Source organism: Bombus bifarius, unplaced genomic scaffold (genome assembly GCF_011952205.1).
Source record: "Bombus bifarius isolate JDL3187 unplaced genomic scaffold, Bbif_JDL3187 scf7180000008296, whole genome shotgun sequence".
In the NCBI taxonomy this organism is placed as follows: domain Eukaryota; kingdom Metazoa; phylum Arthropoda; class Insecta; order Hymenoptera; family Apidae; genus Bombus; species Bombus bifarius.
This window is the reverse complement of record NW_022884575.1, coordinates 78,953-97,065: the sequence shown is the minus strand read 5'-3', so window position 1 is coordinate 97,065 and position 18,113 is coordinate 78,953. Positions and strand designations below refer to the sequence as shown.

Sequence of the window (18,113 nt, the reverse complement as noted above, 5' to 3'; positions counted from 1 at the left end):
CGCTGTCCGAATTACCCCGTACGTGATTACGTCGTTGCTACTTTCAAGACCGTAAAGAAGCCGGGTCGCGATCTTATTTGCGTAAATGAGAAAAGAGGATGAGTCGAAGAGGGCGACGAGACCAGGTATGCGGCTGTTTTCGCCTAGCCCGCGGCTGTTTTCCGCTCCACGCGCCCCTTAACGCATTAAATTCTTGTCTACGCAAGGATTCTTGTAAACACGCGATGCATTATGCAGCGCAAACAGGGTTACCCTTAAATTTCAAACGCGAGGATGAGTTTACAGCGAGCTGCTTTAGACTAAGACGCCTGATGTCTTACGTAAGCGGATATCTTGGGTCTGGAAACGAGGACAGTGCGATTTAACGAAATACACACGCGACATAACTAAAAATGTCGTGGTCGTTGTCGGTCGTTGACCGTGAAATTTAAATCAGCGTCTACGCCGTTCTATTTTTAAGCGTTCTACGTTTCAAAGAAGCTACGCGCAAACAAACCACTAGCATCGTTGAAAAAAAGAAAGGAACAAAACAAAATGTTTGCGAAGCTTGGCAATCGTAAGAGCGCAAAATATGGCAGCAAGATTTACTTTCATACGTTCTACCTTCTAAACATAAGATTACCGTAAACGGAGAATACCGCTACTTTCCTTGTACGGCGAGAAGGCAGCTTTAAAAGCACCGATAAACTTGTGCGTTACTCTTAAGGACGTTCTTTGGTCATCCGTAAAACGTTTGACAGCGATACTAAGGAAATTTTGTATATTTCTCGTACGACCGAATCTGGAAGACGCGTATATTCTTTCAGCTGCGCGAGCTCGAGTTCAACTTTCCTCCCCTGAAACTCGTGCCAGCGTGGTTATTCCACGAAACGGCACGAGTCTTCCTCGTTTCTTAATAGTTTCGAAGCAAACGGCGGAGTCTTATCGAAATCGAGTATCGAACGTTTCGGCAACAATCGTCGCGAATCAACCCCTTCCCGGCCCTAAGATCTGTCTTCCTTTCTATTACACGCGCGTTCCAATCAATTTAGCCTGTGCGCGTGGGATGCATTGGTGCAGAATATCGCGTAACAGAGAACAGCCTGGAAGACGCGCGGCGAATAAAAGGGTGGCGTGTTTGCGTGTATTTATGTGCGTGATGAATAAAATCGAAGGGAGTCAACACAGAGACACACGAGAAACGAAAGAAAGAGCGGGAGAGGGAGGGCCAGATGAGAGAATGCAAGCCTCACCTGTGCTCTGGCTACCACGTAGCTTCTGCTCTGGCCTCTCGACCCTCTCCTCGCTCGGGGGAGGCGGCCTCTCTGTCCTTTTCGTATAGTAGGGGTTGTACGAGGATGGCCACACGGTGGTCGGCCTTTTTGCTGGTGACGGCGTGCTCGGTCGTCCTGAAAATAGATTAGGACCTTTCTCATCTAACCCAGCCAACTCTCTTTCTTTCCCTCTCTTCCTCTCCGTTGCTTTCCTCTTTACGAAAACATGTTTCCCTTTTTTATTTATTTACTCGTCGTTTCTTTTTTTTATTCCCCCGCTACTCTATCATTTCTTTTTCTTTCGTTTTCTAATTTTTGTTTCGCCTTTCTATCGTTTAATCGTCGTGGATCCGGTCCTCGTGCAACCATCGCACACCATACAAGACCCGGGCGAATTTCACGGCTAGAATCGTTGCGATCGGAACCGATCTCTTCCCGTTTCTTAATTGAATCCCGATCACAGCTGCGCGAGATCGTTGCGTAACCATAGGGACTTAATACGATGCGCGGTTAAGGAAACCATTTAATTCGTTTTTTCTATTCGACCGATTAAACGAGGCTGGTGTATGGATGTCGTATCGCGCGCAACGGTATCGACGGTTATGTGGAAACGGAATCGAGACGACCGAGGATTCCACCGGTTTATATATGCATTTCTCGAATATGGGCAAAGAAAGTTTAGGCAAATTCCGGCGAAAGATATTTTATCCTGATCTGGCGGAACTTCGAATACCCTTCATAGTGGAACTTTCTAAAAACGTGCTCGGAGAGCCATCAAGAGCACTCGACGAACATAGAACGGGAGAGCGAAAGTTGGAAAACTGCGAAACCACCGAGCGTAGCCCTATTATCCGCTAAAGTCAGTTGGTAATCCGGCGCGATTAGTTCGAGCTTCATAATCGTCGTCTTTTTCTTTTTTCTCGATGTCGAAAATCCACCCTTTCGAAAGCAAAGGAACGCTCAGCGTTTCCTGCGGATTTCGTCGAATAAAACGAAACACACCGTGTGTGAAACGCAAGCATTGAACGAACGAGGGTTGCTCGCGGGTTTGGGGATGGCCGCGATCGTTCATCGGGAAAGGAAACGCCAGCCAGAATGTCCTCTATCGTTTCACAGAGAACGGTGTTTCGAGTGGACGAGTTGAAAACGGGCAAGCACCGACCGCGCGGCAGCGCAGCGGTTTGATGAATTCCGGCAGCTTCTTTGAAAAGCAGCCAAGTTCAACTTGTTGCGTTCGATGGTGACGGACGTTCCATTGAACCGTGCGCGGTCGACAAAGAGGAAGAGCCGCACAAAGAGTCGCGATGGAAAGAAAAAAAGACAAGAGTGGATACGGGACGAGCGATTCTTTACGATTTTCCAGGATTCTCGACATCGATGATTCACGCTCGACCAAATCTTCTTCTTTTCGTATCTAATCGCTCTCGACCAAGTCAGGCGCTGCTTTCCGACCGTTTCTGGTTTGCGTGCTCTACGTTTCGATCGGTCGAAAAAGAGGAATATCGACTGGCGAATAAATGGCCCATGAAGTCGGAAGTATTATTATATTATATGGGAAAGCCAGCTACGCGGGTTTATACGAGCGAATTCGGAATTCCACGGATCGAACGCGGGTCAGGGATCCTCTCGAGTTTGCTCGAGGATCTGTAAGTTCGTTCACGCGAAATACGTCCTCTCGCAAACCGCTTGAAACTGGAATTTTCTTTAAGGATGCGAGCACGTTGCCGTTTCAAAACTTCGCCGGAATTCAGTCGTTTCGATATTACCCTTGGCTTCTTTTTGTCTTCTCCATCCAGCCGCGCCTGCCGCACGTCCTTCGCAAGGATCGAGTCCTCTCTTAATTCTCAAACTCGGCCCGGAGTTCTCTCAACTCCTCGCAACTACGACGGAAGCCGCCCCTCGATCCGAGAATGTTACACAAATATGTCTGTTATGTCTGTTACTCCTGTTTCCTCGTTTGCCCGTCTCGAGTTCTCCTTGTAACTGACAGTGATAATAAAATACTTGTATCTAATAGTCGTGGCTTTTGAATCGGAGAAAACGATTTCATCGAACAAAATACAGACGTGCCATATGATTCTATCGAATTACGATTGGTTTGAACTAGTCGATAAACAAACTTAGAGCCACTATACATACAGTGAAAACAAAGCGGAATAGCCAGACTGAAGTCCAAGGTCTACAACCGCTACAGCGGTGGCCCTAAGGCAATCTTTGCGCAGAGAAGATTGAAACTTCGCTCGGATGGTAATTTTGCATAGCGCGCATCAACCAAGGGCGCAATTCGGATTCATGTCCAACACGGGACCATATACCATCGTACATATCGTTAGCCTCTATACACATTTGTGGCTTGGTAAGATGGTTCGCTAGTTATTTCTGGCCTCTATAATCGCTCGGAATATTCCAAGTTATCCCGCGTGCGTCGTATAATTGTACAAGACGATGTCAAGTTTCGCGCCTGTCCCTTAGAAGAATACTTATTCGTCGATAAGAAATATTCTCCAGCTACGTATATATCCATGATATAGTTACCTCGCGATTAAATTTACGCTATCGTATGTCTGAGCGAAAAGCTAAACCGATTACGGAACGAGAGCGATAGGAATTTCACAGAAAATTTCGTCGGCTCGTTAACAATTTACCAAAAGCATGCGAGATTAAACGCCGGTTCAGGGGACAAGAAATAATTAATTTCCAAGAGGGGAAGTTTTCGCGTTGCGAATAAGAAGTAGCTTCGCCGACGGAGCTTGGTCCGAAAATAAATAGGTGAGCAGGTTAGCAGGGCGAATTTCGAGAGAGGCATCCGCTCGATTAATTCCCTTCCCGGATTCATAATCCCGAGTCAACTCGCTCCTTCGTACTTCTGGTTCGTTCGTTCTCCTGAAATATTCCATGTTCTCGAAGGTTCTAGGAGAAGCGGCGCGTTGCCCGCGAGTTCTTCCTATGCAAGGAGCAACTTTCTCGCAGAAGCCTCTTTTCTTTCATTTCTGGCTGGCAAATAAGCGGCCCTTTAAACATCGTGCACGGGGGTTGCACGCGAGCAACGATGACAACGGCATCGTCGACGATGCTACGGGGTGACGCTAAAAAGTTTTCGAATAAAAGTTTAAATACGCCCGCACGAACTTTGTTTCGTAGCCTTTGCACCCACTGCTACAACGTCGTCGCCGTCCCTGGCTCGTCCCTGTCCTCTCTGCTTTCTCGTAACAATATGGCCGGGGCTACCATCTTTGCTGAGTCAAGAACACGGCCGGCTCTTGTGTATCCTCGTCCTACAAGCGCACAAAGACCGCCTCTCTCTGCAGGGTGTTTCCTTTCGTATACCGACGGCCCGAGCAATCGCGACCAGCCTCGTATTTCATCCGGTTTTCGTCCGCCACACCTTTGTACCATTTCTCCACCCTTATTTTCTTCCTTGTTCCTCAAGCAGCCTCCGTTTTCTTATTTCCTCCGTGTTGCCGCGTCCAGGCCAACTTTCCGAATAACTTGTTGAAAATTTAAGGGCTCTGTGCCACCTTTCTGGTTTCTTGCGAACGCATCCACCGTGAAACAGGAATCCGCGGATCGAGTAGCGGGGTAATCGTGGATTCCTCCGGTGCATCCAGAGGGAACAGGCTACCCTTGGACTCGAGCCACTCCTATATCTGCTTTTAAATGGAAAAGTTCGGCCAACGAGAGGAAATAGACGGGTCAACCGTTGTCTCGTTTTCTTCTTAGAGACGACGAGGTGCTCTTTGTACCGCGGTATTGTGTACTTATTAAACGACCGCGTGGCTCGAACAAGAGATCGCCTCGGACAAATCGAGAAATTAATTCCGTGTCTTGTTCGATGCGACGCGGAGGAAAGATCGGGACGAGAGTCTTGCCCGGCAGCGAGATCGCGAACGGTCAGGGAGATCGGTCGGAAGTAATTCAATTGGAAGTTAGAAGCGATTCGGATCGGACCTGATCTCCCGTGCGTATAGGAGCCTTTGAGCCGATTGAAACGCGAATCAAACGAATCGACGTGTTCAGGGAGTTAACGCTGATTGTTCTATCCGTTTCTCTTGTCTCCGAATAATAGCTTAACCAACCCTGTAAACGTTGAAATTTTTCCCTTGCGCGAGAAAGGGATTCTGTAGACTAATTTACGTATAGAGAAAGAGATAGATAGATAGATAGATAGATAGATAGATAGAAAGAGAGAGAGAGAGAGAAAGGAGACACGGTTCGGCTAAAGTTACAATTCGCCCTGTCGCGAACGTGTACTGAAACCAACAAGTAAGCGTTAGTATTACGTTTTCCATCGAAGACGAGCGTCCCTAAGGAGGGAAATATCGTTTTTAAGGAAGCATCGATCTCTTTGTCCGGTGTCTAGAGTCGATGGTTCGATAAAGCATACTCGCAAGTAAAAAGGTCGACGCGTCAGAGCCCAGAGGCTAATACCAGAAATAATTCCGGCCTCCTTGCTCCACGATAATTAATTACGGCCGGTAGGATCGATGGGTGTCCCGAGAGGCAACTAGTGTGTCGAGGCATTATTAAATATCGTATATTCTCGTGGGCCTAATCCCAACCCTTCGGCGAGAAGCAACCATTCCAACGAGACGAAGGGGCACAGAATGGAGGGCACAAAGAGGTAGAGAAAGAGAGGAAATTCCAAGCGATCGTAAAGTTCACTTTTTGAAAGGAAGATTTAGAGACGTGTTTAACGAGTTATAAGCCGGTATAAATAATGGGCTCGCTCCGTGCAGATTTACCGGCTAGTTCGACTTTATAGCAGCGAAATTTGTAATAAGAATTTATCAGGTTACATAGTAGATTCTAACGAATCATCGTAAGTTAAGCACTTTTCTTTTTTAATTCTCGCAGCATCCCGGAACTGTTGCACGATGCATATTGGTAACGCTAAATCAGGCTACATTTTACACTAAACTAAAATGGTTATCTATAAGGTGGAAAGTATACATATATACGAAGTTTCTAGATCTAAGATATCGTTCAAAAACATACTTGTTACAACACTTAATCTATACTAAAAATACTAATAAAGTAAACGTGTCTAAAATCATAGGAAAATTCTGCATCTTTTAAACATATTCGTTATAGCAACACTACATAGTAGTTACATAGTTACACAGTAACGTGACAAACAGCAAAGTATACCATTCTAAATCGAATAGAACTTGGAATATTTCTTTAACGTTGGCATTGACCGAGCGATTTTGCGATTCTTACGCGAGCCGATACCGATTTCGTCGGATATCTGTTCGCAACAGTGCAATCTGGCCTCGCGCGGCCTCTCGCCAGGACAGCGGTAATTGAATTCTAAATGCGGCTAATTGGGTCACCGGTCGACCCGACAATATAATGCTCCGATATAAAATTAAAATCATCCTTTAGATTCGCGGGTGGTCACCATGGACCGATAAACGCAGCAACATTCCTTTTTCGTGCGTTCGGAAGTTCGATATATATATATAAAAGGCGAATTATTTTGAATTATTGTATTATCTTTATACTCGATGAAAAAGAAATAGCGAGCTCACAAGATAAAGCACCAAGCCGAGATACCAGTTCCGTCCGACTTGGTTAAGATGTCTTCTATATCATTTCAAAATTGATAAGAAGCGATGTTTCGCTGTTTTTCTTTGTGCCATTTTTGTCTGTTTTATTCGACGTAAGCTACGTAACGATTATCTTGTAACGATCTATACGATGTCTTGATCTATAAATTTTTTATCGTAGACATATGTGTTTTTCACTTTTTCGTTATCACGTTACACCGTAGTAGCGTCTTACGATATATAACTAGTTTGATTATTCCGTGCGACGTTCAAGATTGAATCTAATAAAATCAATAACCTTATGTTACCTTACCGCGAAGAAAGAATTGATTTTGAGGTCCCTACGACTCTCCATGTATCTTCGATTAGATGTTACGATTTATCGAAAATTGTAGACTTTAACTACTGACCGATTTCACGATCTCGTTGTATATCGTTTCCACGAAGTATATTTTGTAATTGTATCATTTCGACACGGATTCAAAGAAATGATCTGTACATGGTTGAATGGAGGAAAGCCAAGTGTCAAGGGGTTTGTCGATCGATACGTCAACCTCGAAGGTCTCGCTTCCTCTTCGAGTCTTATCTGGCCAGATAAGGAGCAACGCGGTCCCATTGGAAACTGTTCGGTGGCGCTTAACGTCCCATTCGTGAGTTATTGCCCGCCACGGTCGGGTCATTAATAATTCGCTAATATTAAGATTGATTTCGAGCCACGGAAGGCGACGAACACGAACCACCGCCCGATTTCGCGAAACTTTCTCGTGCACGGCAGTCAATCATCCGCCTCGTATATTACGATAAAACCGTGCGACAGTTGCACGATGCCTGACTGGAAACAGGTTGGAAATCCTCGCTCGAGAGGATCGTTACGTCGTTACATTTCGTTTCCCTTTTCCAGTCATCTCGCAACCTTAATGAACGCGTGAGTTACACGCTCGGAAAATTGCACTATATTTAAGTTCCGTTAATTATCAACACGAATAAACCTTTTCCCATTTATTCGTTCAAAGATAGCCTAAATTTCATTCTCTTGAAATTCCTTAACAATTTCCCGCACTTCCAGCCATCGATAGCTGTATTGCGCGTACGTGTCCGAAACATACATAGACGATTTTTGGATTACGTTTGCAATTTCGTTAAATGGCGAAGAAAAATGTGCGGTATTCTTGTATACGAAATTGGTAATTTCGATTCGACCGGAGATTACATTAGACCCGCGAGATGAAAATCTGACAGCAGACAATCTGTCGATACTAATGAAATTGTCAATAATATAAATAATTTCTTTGGCGTGACATCTGTCAAGTAACCCGATACGTTTAAAACGCTAGTATTGCTTTTCTTATCGAAATATTCCCTCGAGATATTAAGATTTCTACCGTCTTTGATCTATCTGTACTTGAAAATCCAACGAACGACATCTTTGGCGATACTTTTCATCTTCTTTAGGATACGTATGGGTTAATCATGACTCGATCGTTCCGCGTGTTCAGTCTTCGACAAGGCAGAACCCCTTGAAAATTGAATCTGCGCACGATAGAACGGATTTTCTATTCGACAAATGTTAGCCGTAGTTTGGCAAAAACGGCGGGACAAAGATCGTGTCCCAGGTGAAAATCTGTAGCTAAGGGCAGTCGCGTAAGTCGTAAGATCTAACAATAATCCATGGTTTGCCGGGCGAGTCAAGCTACGAGTAAAATCGCGAAGCTTAATGGTGGTAATACCGTCGTGACCGAGCCTTGTATGGCGTTAATAATGCAGCATATTGAGATTGGTTTCGTTGCGAGAACACCGGGCCAGAGCCACAGGGACCTGACCTAGGCATCCGCCCAAGTTATTCGCGCTGCTTTAATAATACACGCGCCACAATGTGCACACCTAATGCAAAGATTACATTCGAGAGTTAGAATCGCTAGTTTCGCCGAGGATTGCGCTCCTGCGTAATTGCTCGTTCAGAGATGTTTTTCTTCGAGAATAATCCTCTGGTCGGTCAACGCCACGGCGTTTTACCGTCAAACATAGTCGCACATTTTCATGGATTTGTCTTTGGCCTTGATCGCTTGCCTCGTAAGCTACTGAAATAGTTGATCGAGCAATTATTAACTGTCGTAATCTGCAATACTGTGCTGGCTGTGAAATGTCGAGACGTTATATGTAATTCTTCGATCTGAACAATTGGAAGCAAAATTAGGATGTAAATAAAATTTCGTTTCAAGCAGAATCTGCCTTTGTTAAACTGAAACGGTAACTCGATATCAGACAAAGGGTTAATTCTCAACTAGAAATTTTCCAATTTTATTACTGTGAAATTAAAAGGAGGCCCATTCCCTGGTCAAAATTACGTCAGTGGACAAATTCTTCGAATTTCTAATTGTATAGGAGGAGCGTCTTTAACGGAAAGATCAAACTGGCGAATCTAAAAGAGATGATATACTGTAAGGCAAAACGGATGTCGTTGGCGTATCGAGGATGTTCGTAGTCGATTGTAGGGAAACGTATCCCTTTTCGAAGGAGATGGGACAACGTTCCTACTGTGCTCCAACCAACCGTGAAGCAATCGATACGGACACGGGACTCTCGTCTAAATTGTTTGGACTACCAAAGTAAACCTCTTGATCTCTCGTGAAATTTAATGGTCGAGCATGTTACTACGAAATTTAAATATTTCGCAATTCGCCTGGTTTAGCCTCGACCATTCAATTTCCAGCTGTGCTGTTTGGCCGCTTGGTGGCTGCAGCTGCATGGAAACGCAAGGGGTGCAACTTTTTGGCAGTAGATTCGAAAATAAAACACGGATATAATGAGTTCGATGAAGAGGGAAGCGTCGGAGAGGACCTACGTGATATCGATTTCGGGGCTCGAAGTGCAATATTCAATGAGGCTCTCACCTTCTTTGTTGGCGCTGCTCTTGATCTCCGTGGCCTTCGGCGCTGCGGATGGTTTCGGAATTGCTGAAATAAAAATTATGCATCTTGAAGGTTCAGCTTCGAAGCTATTTTCCCAATCGTTCAGTCAACTTTAACTTTATCACGAGTCATCGATCGATCACTGAATTTACGAAGATGCCACGAAGAATTTCGCCTGAACAATCGAATTACGAATCTACCTTGAAATTACACGAATTCCTTTTTACGTTCTAAGATGTTTAAAATATTTGTCCATATTTCAAATGAGTCAAAGTCGACAAATCTACTAATGGTATTACGTAATAAAATAACGAAGTCGCATTTGTCTGACCACTAATTCTACTTACAGTGGTATTCTTCTACGAAACCTTTAATTTCCTGCCAACTAGCAACACTAGTAGAAAATACACGGATTAATGTTTACTTTTATGTTATTTAAGTATTTACAATTAACAAATGTCGCTTGAATTGTGCACAAAAGTGTATCATCCCACCAATCATACTTCCTACATCTAATTACACAGATACAAAAATATGACGCAAAGATATGGATAAGAAAAAAACGGCGGAAAACTTGAAACATCGTTTCAACGATTTTAACGTTCTTCGATTATTTATTTATTATTATCTTACCATACAATCTGATGGAACCCTCAGTCTCGCCCAGCGAGTTCTTGCTGATGCAACGATAGTTGCCGAAGTCACCATCCTGCAGATTTCTTATGGTCAGCCTCATGTACGCCCTGTAACTGTTCTCCATGATGCTGGTGGTATACTTCTCGTTGGACAGTATCATCTCGGCGCCAAGGAACCAGTAGCTCATCGCCCGTGGATAAGCTTCCGTGTGGCAGTCGATCGTTACGTTCGTCCCAGCTGGTGCACCGACCAGCTGATTCGGCACGAAGATCATCGGCGAGACTTTAACAATAAACGGAGGAATCGGTTACGATTAGAAACCGAGAAACCTGGTCTACGGTGAATGAATAATCGTCCGCGGTGACGTCCACGGCAACGATTAAGTCGACGTGGATGTTTATGGGGGACTATGCTCGAACCGTTCTACGATTTATCTTCCACGAAATCACTGGCTGTGAATTATACCGAGCTGTTTCAGCGATTATGGTGATCGATAGCCCACAGTTATAAACGGTTGAGAAGCTTAAAGCTTTCGTGGAATATGGATCTTAGGTTGCCAACGTTGAAGTATCAGTGTCGTTAACGAATCTCGCGCTTTAATTTATTTTCCTTCTGCCGCTGAAGTTGACGGACTCGTGGATCCTGACCGTGGATCGTGAAGTTTGATAATTAAACAACTCTGTTTAGAAAGAATAGGAGAAGGAGGTCTTCGGAGATATTCGACTCGATTCAAAGTTTGATGAATGAAACAAGTAGTAAAATCAGGAGAAGAGAAACAAAGCGGCACCTCTTTGTCGAGAACAATAACGCGGATGTTATTCGATACGATACTATCTTTTCTTCTCTACCCTGTTCCCTGCTGTAAATAGAATTGCTCCGGAAGAACTTCTGGATCCGCGAGTCCCGCCAGTTCTCGCGCATCATCAACCCACTAAAAGCAAAGATTCCAGCTGAAAAACTTCCTTCCTTACGAGCGAGTTCTTTTTCCCTTGCTCAACCATAAAACGAAAACACCAGGCAACGACGTAATATTCTCCATCTTTCTTCGTTCTCCTGGGACTGATCAAATGTAAATACCACGCCGAGTAGATGGCGCACCGCGTAGAAAATAACCGTGCGACGTTCGTAGTTCAATCCGCCGGAATAAACAGGAAACTGGCAGGGAAACTTTGTTGCGGCTGCATGAAACCCCGGATTAGAAACCATGCAGGCCAATCAACGGGGATAAAGTCGAATTGGGCGTTCCGTGGATTGAAACGCGCCAAAGGAAACGAGGACCAAGAATTTTTTCGCCTCGAGCTTCCGACCGATCGAGGATTGCTAACATTCAGAACGTTTGAGCAAGTTATTTGGCGCAACCTCGCCGACAATTTGATTAGAACCGGTGGAAACTAGCTAGTTTAGAGATTAATCTGGAGGATGCAGGTCGCGTAATTCGGTCAGGCTTTCGGCGTCATCGGCGACTTCCCAAGCAAATTCGACTCGTCGACCTTTCGACGCGAGTTCGTGTCCGCCGGATACGGACGTTTCGGACGATCGGGCGATTTAACGAGAACCACCGTCAGCAATTAATTACACGAAAGTGCAGCAGATAGGCCGTGTACGTAGGCGTAGACGACGACTGGGGCAAAACTGGTGGCGGAACGAACGAGGTTAACCGTAGACGAATAACATGGAGCTGGCGGCGCAGCAACCATCTCTCGAGGCTGGCCATCGGCGGTATGCATCAGGCTGGCCACAAATCCACAAATTGCCAGCGCTGACCCTAATTAACGCATACTTCTCCCGATTTCCCACCATCGACTCTATCTACGTTCGCCTTTCCTTCGTTTCCGCGCCTTTCCTCTTCGTCATCGACGTTCCCGCGAATTGTTGCTCTCAGTGAAATTAATCCAGCGGACGCGCGCTGTCGATAAATCGCTTCAATGTATTTCCAATCTTCCACAAGATTGGATGTTCTGGATTATGTAAATTTTCGGCGGTTCATGAAGGAATGTGTTAGAGAATAGTAGCAGGCATTGCTGAAAACTTGACTAGCGTGACGTCACAAACGTTTGTTCCGCAACTCCAGCTTTGATACACGCGAAGTCTCGACTGTTACATTTTTCACGACACACGCTCGCATATCGCAAAGCACGTCGCGGCCTTTAGGTTGTGTTTAACGGTCGAAACGCTGAATTCACGTTGTAAGACAAAGCACACGGTTAATTATTGAAATGAAAATCTCCGAGCAAATATTTCGCAATTAATCTTTGCAGCCTTCGATTTAAATTGCCTCAATGTTCTTCCATCTACGATACGTATGCTATTTGCTTCTTCTCCGATCTGTAGACGATCGCAGTCAATAATCGAGACTGGAAGATTCGCATTCCTTCCACTGGCTAACTCTGAAGCGACAAAAAGCGAAGAACACGGAGAAAATATGTTTCGTTTCTGAATGTCTAAAAACACGCGAGACTCGGAACAAAGGAAACATTTCGAAGCAGGTTTACTCTTCCATAGGATGAACTTTGTTGTCTTCAAAAGGATTTTCTGCTTCAGCAGCATCTTAATTATCGAAACTAGGAATGTAGCCATTAATTACCAAGGGCTAGGCGTACTTTGTTAGTTCGAGTTTCCAGTTATCGCGTAATCGAGCAACGAAACTAATCGGATTCTTGCTGGTACTTTGCCTTCGACTTTTTCCCACCAACGCGAGATTAAAGAACAGTTATTTTGTACCAATCCGTTGAATCTACCATCTTCTATAATTTCCTCGAATAGATTTAAGATTCGAATGTACGTACGATAATTTTTGTTTCTTTTTCGTCTCACGAGGAATTAGGTTGAAATTAGGTCAGGCGAGAGAAGATGACGAACGAATGGAAGGAAAACGCGGCCAAAGGACGCCGCGAATCTATTTTTCTGTCACTTTGGTCTGTCCAAGGTTGGTTAGAATTTGTATAATGCCTCCCAGGAGACTTCGAAGAGCATTAAGCGAGACGATCGCGGGACTTTTGTAATCCAGCAAGGACACCTCAGATCCCGCGCGTTGATCGAATATCTTTTTCCGTGGTCCCACCCCGGTAATCCCAGATAACCGTTTCACCCCTCATTTTTCACTGGCCGCAAAAAAGCCCATTCTCCAGTGCGACCGGCTCTTTTATCGCCTCCTCCTATTCGAATGATTATTTCTACCATCGACGTGCAATATTTTCGATTTACGCTTCTTTACACTTGAAAGAACAGGATTTGTATATATCGCGAGCCTAATGGTACAAGCCAAGTTAGAACAATTATCCTTGTTTTTTATTTATTTCCACGCGCACGGTAACCTACTGCCAATTATCCAGTTTTATCCAATTGGAAATAAATCAACTGCATATTTGACAACTTTTCGAACTCAGTTACCTCGAGAACGAAGTATCCATTTTCTTATTCTGCATTTTCGTTTTATTTCGCACCAAAGAATCTGCATTTCGCTTCGCTCGTACTATGAATTTAGCCACCTCGGTGACACGGAAGACAAGACGTCGTCACGAATCGTTTGGTAAATCCGCGACTGTTGACATGGCTTCGTTACGTATATGAAAAATGTCGCACAAACAGCCTGTTTCGACCAATCGATGTAAAAAGACGGAAAACTTTCGCGAGAGACAAACAACGTCGACTTTAAACAATGACATCCTTGTTGGCAAGATGAATATCTAAGATGGAGAATCTTTTGCGATCGCAACGCAAACCGAGATTATCTTGTGCATTTGAATAAAATATGTCTCCCCTAAGCACTCAAAGCAGCCAGCCACTCTGCCCCACGTTCTCGTTCCCCTTTTGCCACACGCTTTCGAACAAAGCGGGCGCAAGTGGCGCTAGTAGAATACGCGAAACGGAAATCCCTCCGATACAATCTGGATTAAGGGGGAGGAAGTGTATTCTCTTGATGTTTCTGGATGGCCGGTCGACCAGGAATAAATTCTTCGCAAGAGGTGGGAAGGGTATTGCAGTCTTTAGTCCCGGGAGAGAGACTGTTTCTTCCAAAGAGAAGCAAAATTACTGGTTGTAATTGTGCTTGCCACTGATTCATGAAACGATAAAACAACCCTATCGCTGGAAAAACTACGTAAACGTGATAACAACGACGCACTTTAAGGGCCGTCGACGGTATTTAGCACGTTGCTATTGTACGTTCGAACGATTTATGGAAGGTACTTCTTGAAGTTCGGGCGCTGCTATGCAGATGGGCGAGAGCAGAAATTACATTGGCCTATGTTGACGCGCAAGTTCACGGCCTCTCTGCTTGGTGATTTTTAGCAACGGCAATCGCTTAATATCCCTTTTTGTCTGTTCCGTGCGTTAAAATAGATCGAAATGAAAATGAATTAATCAACAGTATTGGCATGTCCATTAATCGAAAGATAATTTAATCCATATCCAACGTTTCCGTTTTTAATATTCATCGAATAATTAATAAGCGATACGTGCAATTTGAGTGTCGATTCTCGCTGTTCCGACCATAACAATTCTTTGGCACGTGAATAGAAGTACCGTCCGAAAGAACACGAATATTCTTTCTAGAAGAGTCGATCGCAAAACGAGAAAGAAAATCCTTGCCGATAACGCGTGCGTTCTGAGTGATCCGCCCAACTGAACCAAAATCCCTGACAATTATTTCGATGAAAATTTTCGCGATCTTCGAATCGTTAATACACTCTTAATTTCCTGATTCGAGATACCGAAGCAGGTCCAGGAATCGAGCAGAGACGGATCTCGAGAGGACTGGTGAGAATTATTCAAACGCGTCACGGAAAGCAGAAGGCACAGGGAAACAAAAGTGCTGGAGCGGCGGAGTTTCGTGAGCAGAGAGCCGGAAGCCGGCTGTTTTCTCGTCGGTCTAAATAAAATATGTCTGCACCTTTCTAAATATTCAAAGGACAGCGCCTGGCTGTCCTGCGGCCTCTCTCTTCCTCTCGTTTGGTTGTTGGGACGCGTACGCACACAAAGCCGGCGTCAAGTGACACGAACGAATGGAACGAATAAAAGGGAAAAATGACCAGCAGCGGCGGGACGCTGCGCTCGCTCCCGTCGACCTGCCCTGGTATTTCCCTCGAGTTTTCCTAACGGCGCATCTGCTCGCCCTCTTCTTCCCTTCTTTCTCGTTGGATCGTCGACGCCGACGTCGGTGCGTTGCCTACGCCGGAGCTCGATGCAATTCGTGAAATGAAATTCAAACAATACCGTGTCGAAGCATCTTTTCTCCAACTTCCCTCTCGGGTACTTGATTATGGAATTTACTTTCTGCGGTGAACGTTTCGAGTATCATTAGCCTCGATCATTCTCTGTACCGCTTTCGTTTCGCATTGATTACGTTTCTTTTAGTCAATTGTCTCGTTACATCGAGAAGGATTTGCGTCAGATGATATCGTTTCATTTCGGACGAAAGTTAATTTCAATTTGAATCTTCGCTGCAATTTTTTTTAGCGCAAAGTTCTCCGCGGTCGAATTTTCTTAAAGTTTGCGAGAAGATCGTTGAGAGAAAATTCGCAGGGGAAACGTAACGCGCAAAAATTTCAAGCCAATTTCGAAAATCCAGACTGGCTAGTCCTTTGCGGATAAAACTTTCTTTAAACAGCGAAAAATATTGCTCGTACTGATTAATCGTAATAGAAACATAGGCTCTCTGATGTTTTCGTAAGACCACAAGCCGATCGAAGCCAACTGTGCCGAGAAGAATTGTTTAACGTTCAATCGGTTGATAATTTATAAAGTCCAATGTCGCGTATAAGTGTACGAGCGTGAACGGGTTAAATATGAATTATGTACACTTTCAATATTATGCTTTTGACATTATACAAGCTAATTAATAATCACATCGTTGAATAATTAAAAGTCATTTAAACAGCTATAGTAAAATGATAAGCAAAATGCGGTAGATATAACATTGCCGATGAATATAACGATTTTACGGACTCTTTTACGGATTCTTTGGTCGATCAATTTCTACGAAATTCCACTTTCGTCCACGAGTAAATAAATATTCCCAAGTAACTAAATTGGAAAGAAACCTAAGGAAACGCGAACCAACGCAGCTGAAACTCGACGCTCCTTTATTTTATCATTTGCCAGCGTTCGTTAATAATAACCGAGCATCTTGTTTCTCTTATTGAATCGAGTATCTCTGACAGAGAAATCCTTTTCGACTCGCCAAAGCAAATACAACGGGTAACAGGAGATTAAAAACGCGGTGGTTGACTTAGATACGCGTAACACGATGAACGAACACACACACAGACACGGTGTATCCCTTCAGCGTATCTTCAAATCCACTCACATTCGACGTCCACGGTGATCCTTTTGCTGACTGTTGGTGGTACGCCATTGGTCGCGATGCACAGATACGCGCCCATTTCATTGCGCGTGATCCTCGTCAAGTTTAATTGTTCGCCATCGTACAGAGACACTGAAACCAAAAGCAGAAATTGATTCAGCCCGGTCGCCCGTGCAAATATAGCGTGTAGCGCCCGGAACAAACAGTCGCGTTCGACATAAACGTATAAACAGGATTCTCCGAAGAGAAAACCGGCATGGTTTTATCGACGAAACTTTCTCGGTTAAATGAAACCCTTTTTCCAGAGCGGGTTGTAAAAAAAGAAAGAGAACAAGTGGTTGTGTGTCTGTGTTTGAGAGAGAGAGAGAGAGAAAGAGTGAGGGAGAGACAGAGAGAGAATTGGAAGTAAACAAAAAAGAGGAAGAGGTAGGAAAAAGCGAACCGGCGAACCCACTGGAACACGCATCAATCTACCGAGCGAGTTTTTCTATCCTTTTTATTATTCCTGACGTCATCGTTTGTCTTCCCTTTATCGATTTCACCGACCCTTAAAAGAGAAATTTTTTGAGAGACGTTTAATTCCTTTTTACGAATGCAGTCTGTTGCGATTCATAGAAATGACCACTGTTTTCTATTCCACTTAATCCTCGGTTGGTATCCTCGAATAGGATGATTCACGATAATTTCAGTCAAATTACTTAATTTTACTGTACTTTTCGTTGAATTTACTGTATTATCGTAGCTTCGTCATTTTAAAACACATTCGACGTAATTCGTAGGTAACTTGAAAAGGGTACATTATATTTTAATTTACATTAATTAGCTTATCCTCGTCGATCGTTCTTGCGTTATTGAATAATAATTATGAAGTGAAAAAGAATCATTGTTTTGAATGTTGTTTCAACAGCCTCATCTTCCTGCTAATTTACACGCTAGAGCTTCCATTTCATTTTCTCCTTTTCGCCAAAGCGAGCTTTGTAAACGAAGAACAGGGACGTGGTAAACAGGAATGGAACGTTGTAATGTAAAACTTTGTTGCAACGTGCAGTCGTAAACAATGGAAGGCACGATCGAAACGTCGAATCTTTGGAACTCGAATCCAGGCGCGAGCGTTCGTACAACTAGAAACCAATTCATAGTTAATAGAGAAGGGGTCACGATGTCCTGCCAGTCGAATAATTTTTAAGCCATCGTTCGACGAAGCGTTCCCGCGACGACGCGTAAAAAGTTAGCGCGGCGTTAAAAGTTTGGCCGAAAGTGCGGCGGTAAAAGACTACGAAGGGAAAAAGACGGCGAGGCCGGCCTTTACGGGACGAATATCAAAAACTGTCGTTCGCCTCCCAAGTCGTTAAGCCGTCTTTTAGTCCTTCATATCGTCGTAGAAGCGAAGAAAGAGAGGCAGCGAGGAGAGGACGAAAAAGGGAAAGAAGGAAAAGCTGTGCGAAATACCGAGCTCCAACGG

The 18,113-nt window shown here is 44.2% G+C and overlaps 1 protein-coding gene across 2 annotated transcripts in view; it reads right to left on the bottom strand.

Annotated features, from left to right (window-relative positions):
- The window catches only part of LOC117212420 (lachesin-like), an 81,288-nt gene that overhangs the window by 32,884 nt on the left and 30,291 nt on the right, over positions 1 to 18,113 (bottom strand). Inside the window, exons 4-7 of one of the 2 annotated variants that reach the window (XM_033457248.1) lie at positions 16,655 to 16,783; positions 10,345 to 10,629; positions 9,694 to 9,756; positions 1,233 to 1,388 (exon numbers count right to left, since the gene is read on the bottom strand). In XM_033457248.1, the coding sequence (XP_033313139.1) occupies positions 1,233 to 1,388; positions 9,694 to 9,756; positions 10,345 to 10,629; positions 16,655 to 16,783 (633 nt within the window). The remainder of the gene's footprint in view (positions 1 to 1,232; positions 1,389 to 9,693; positions 9,757 to 10,344; positions 10,630 to 16,654; positions 16,784 to 18,113) is intronic. The other variant, XM_033457249.1, reaches the window with a different exon arrangement.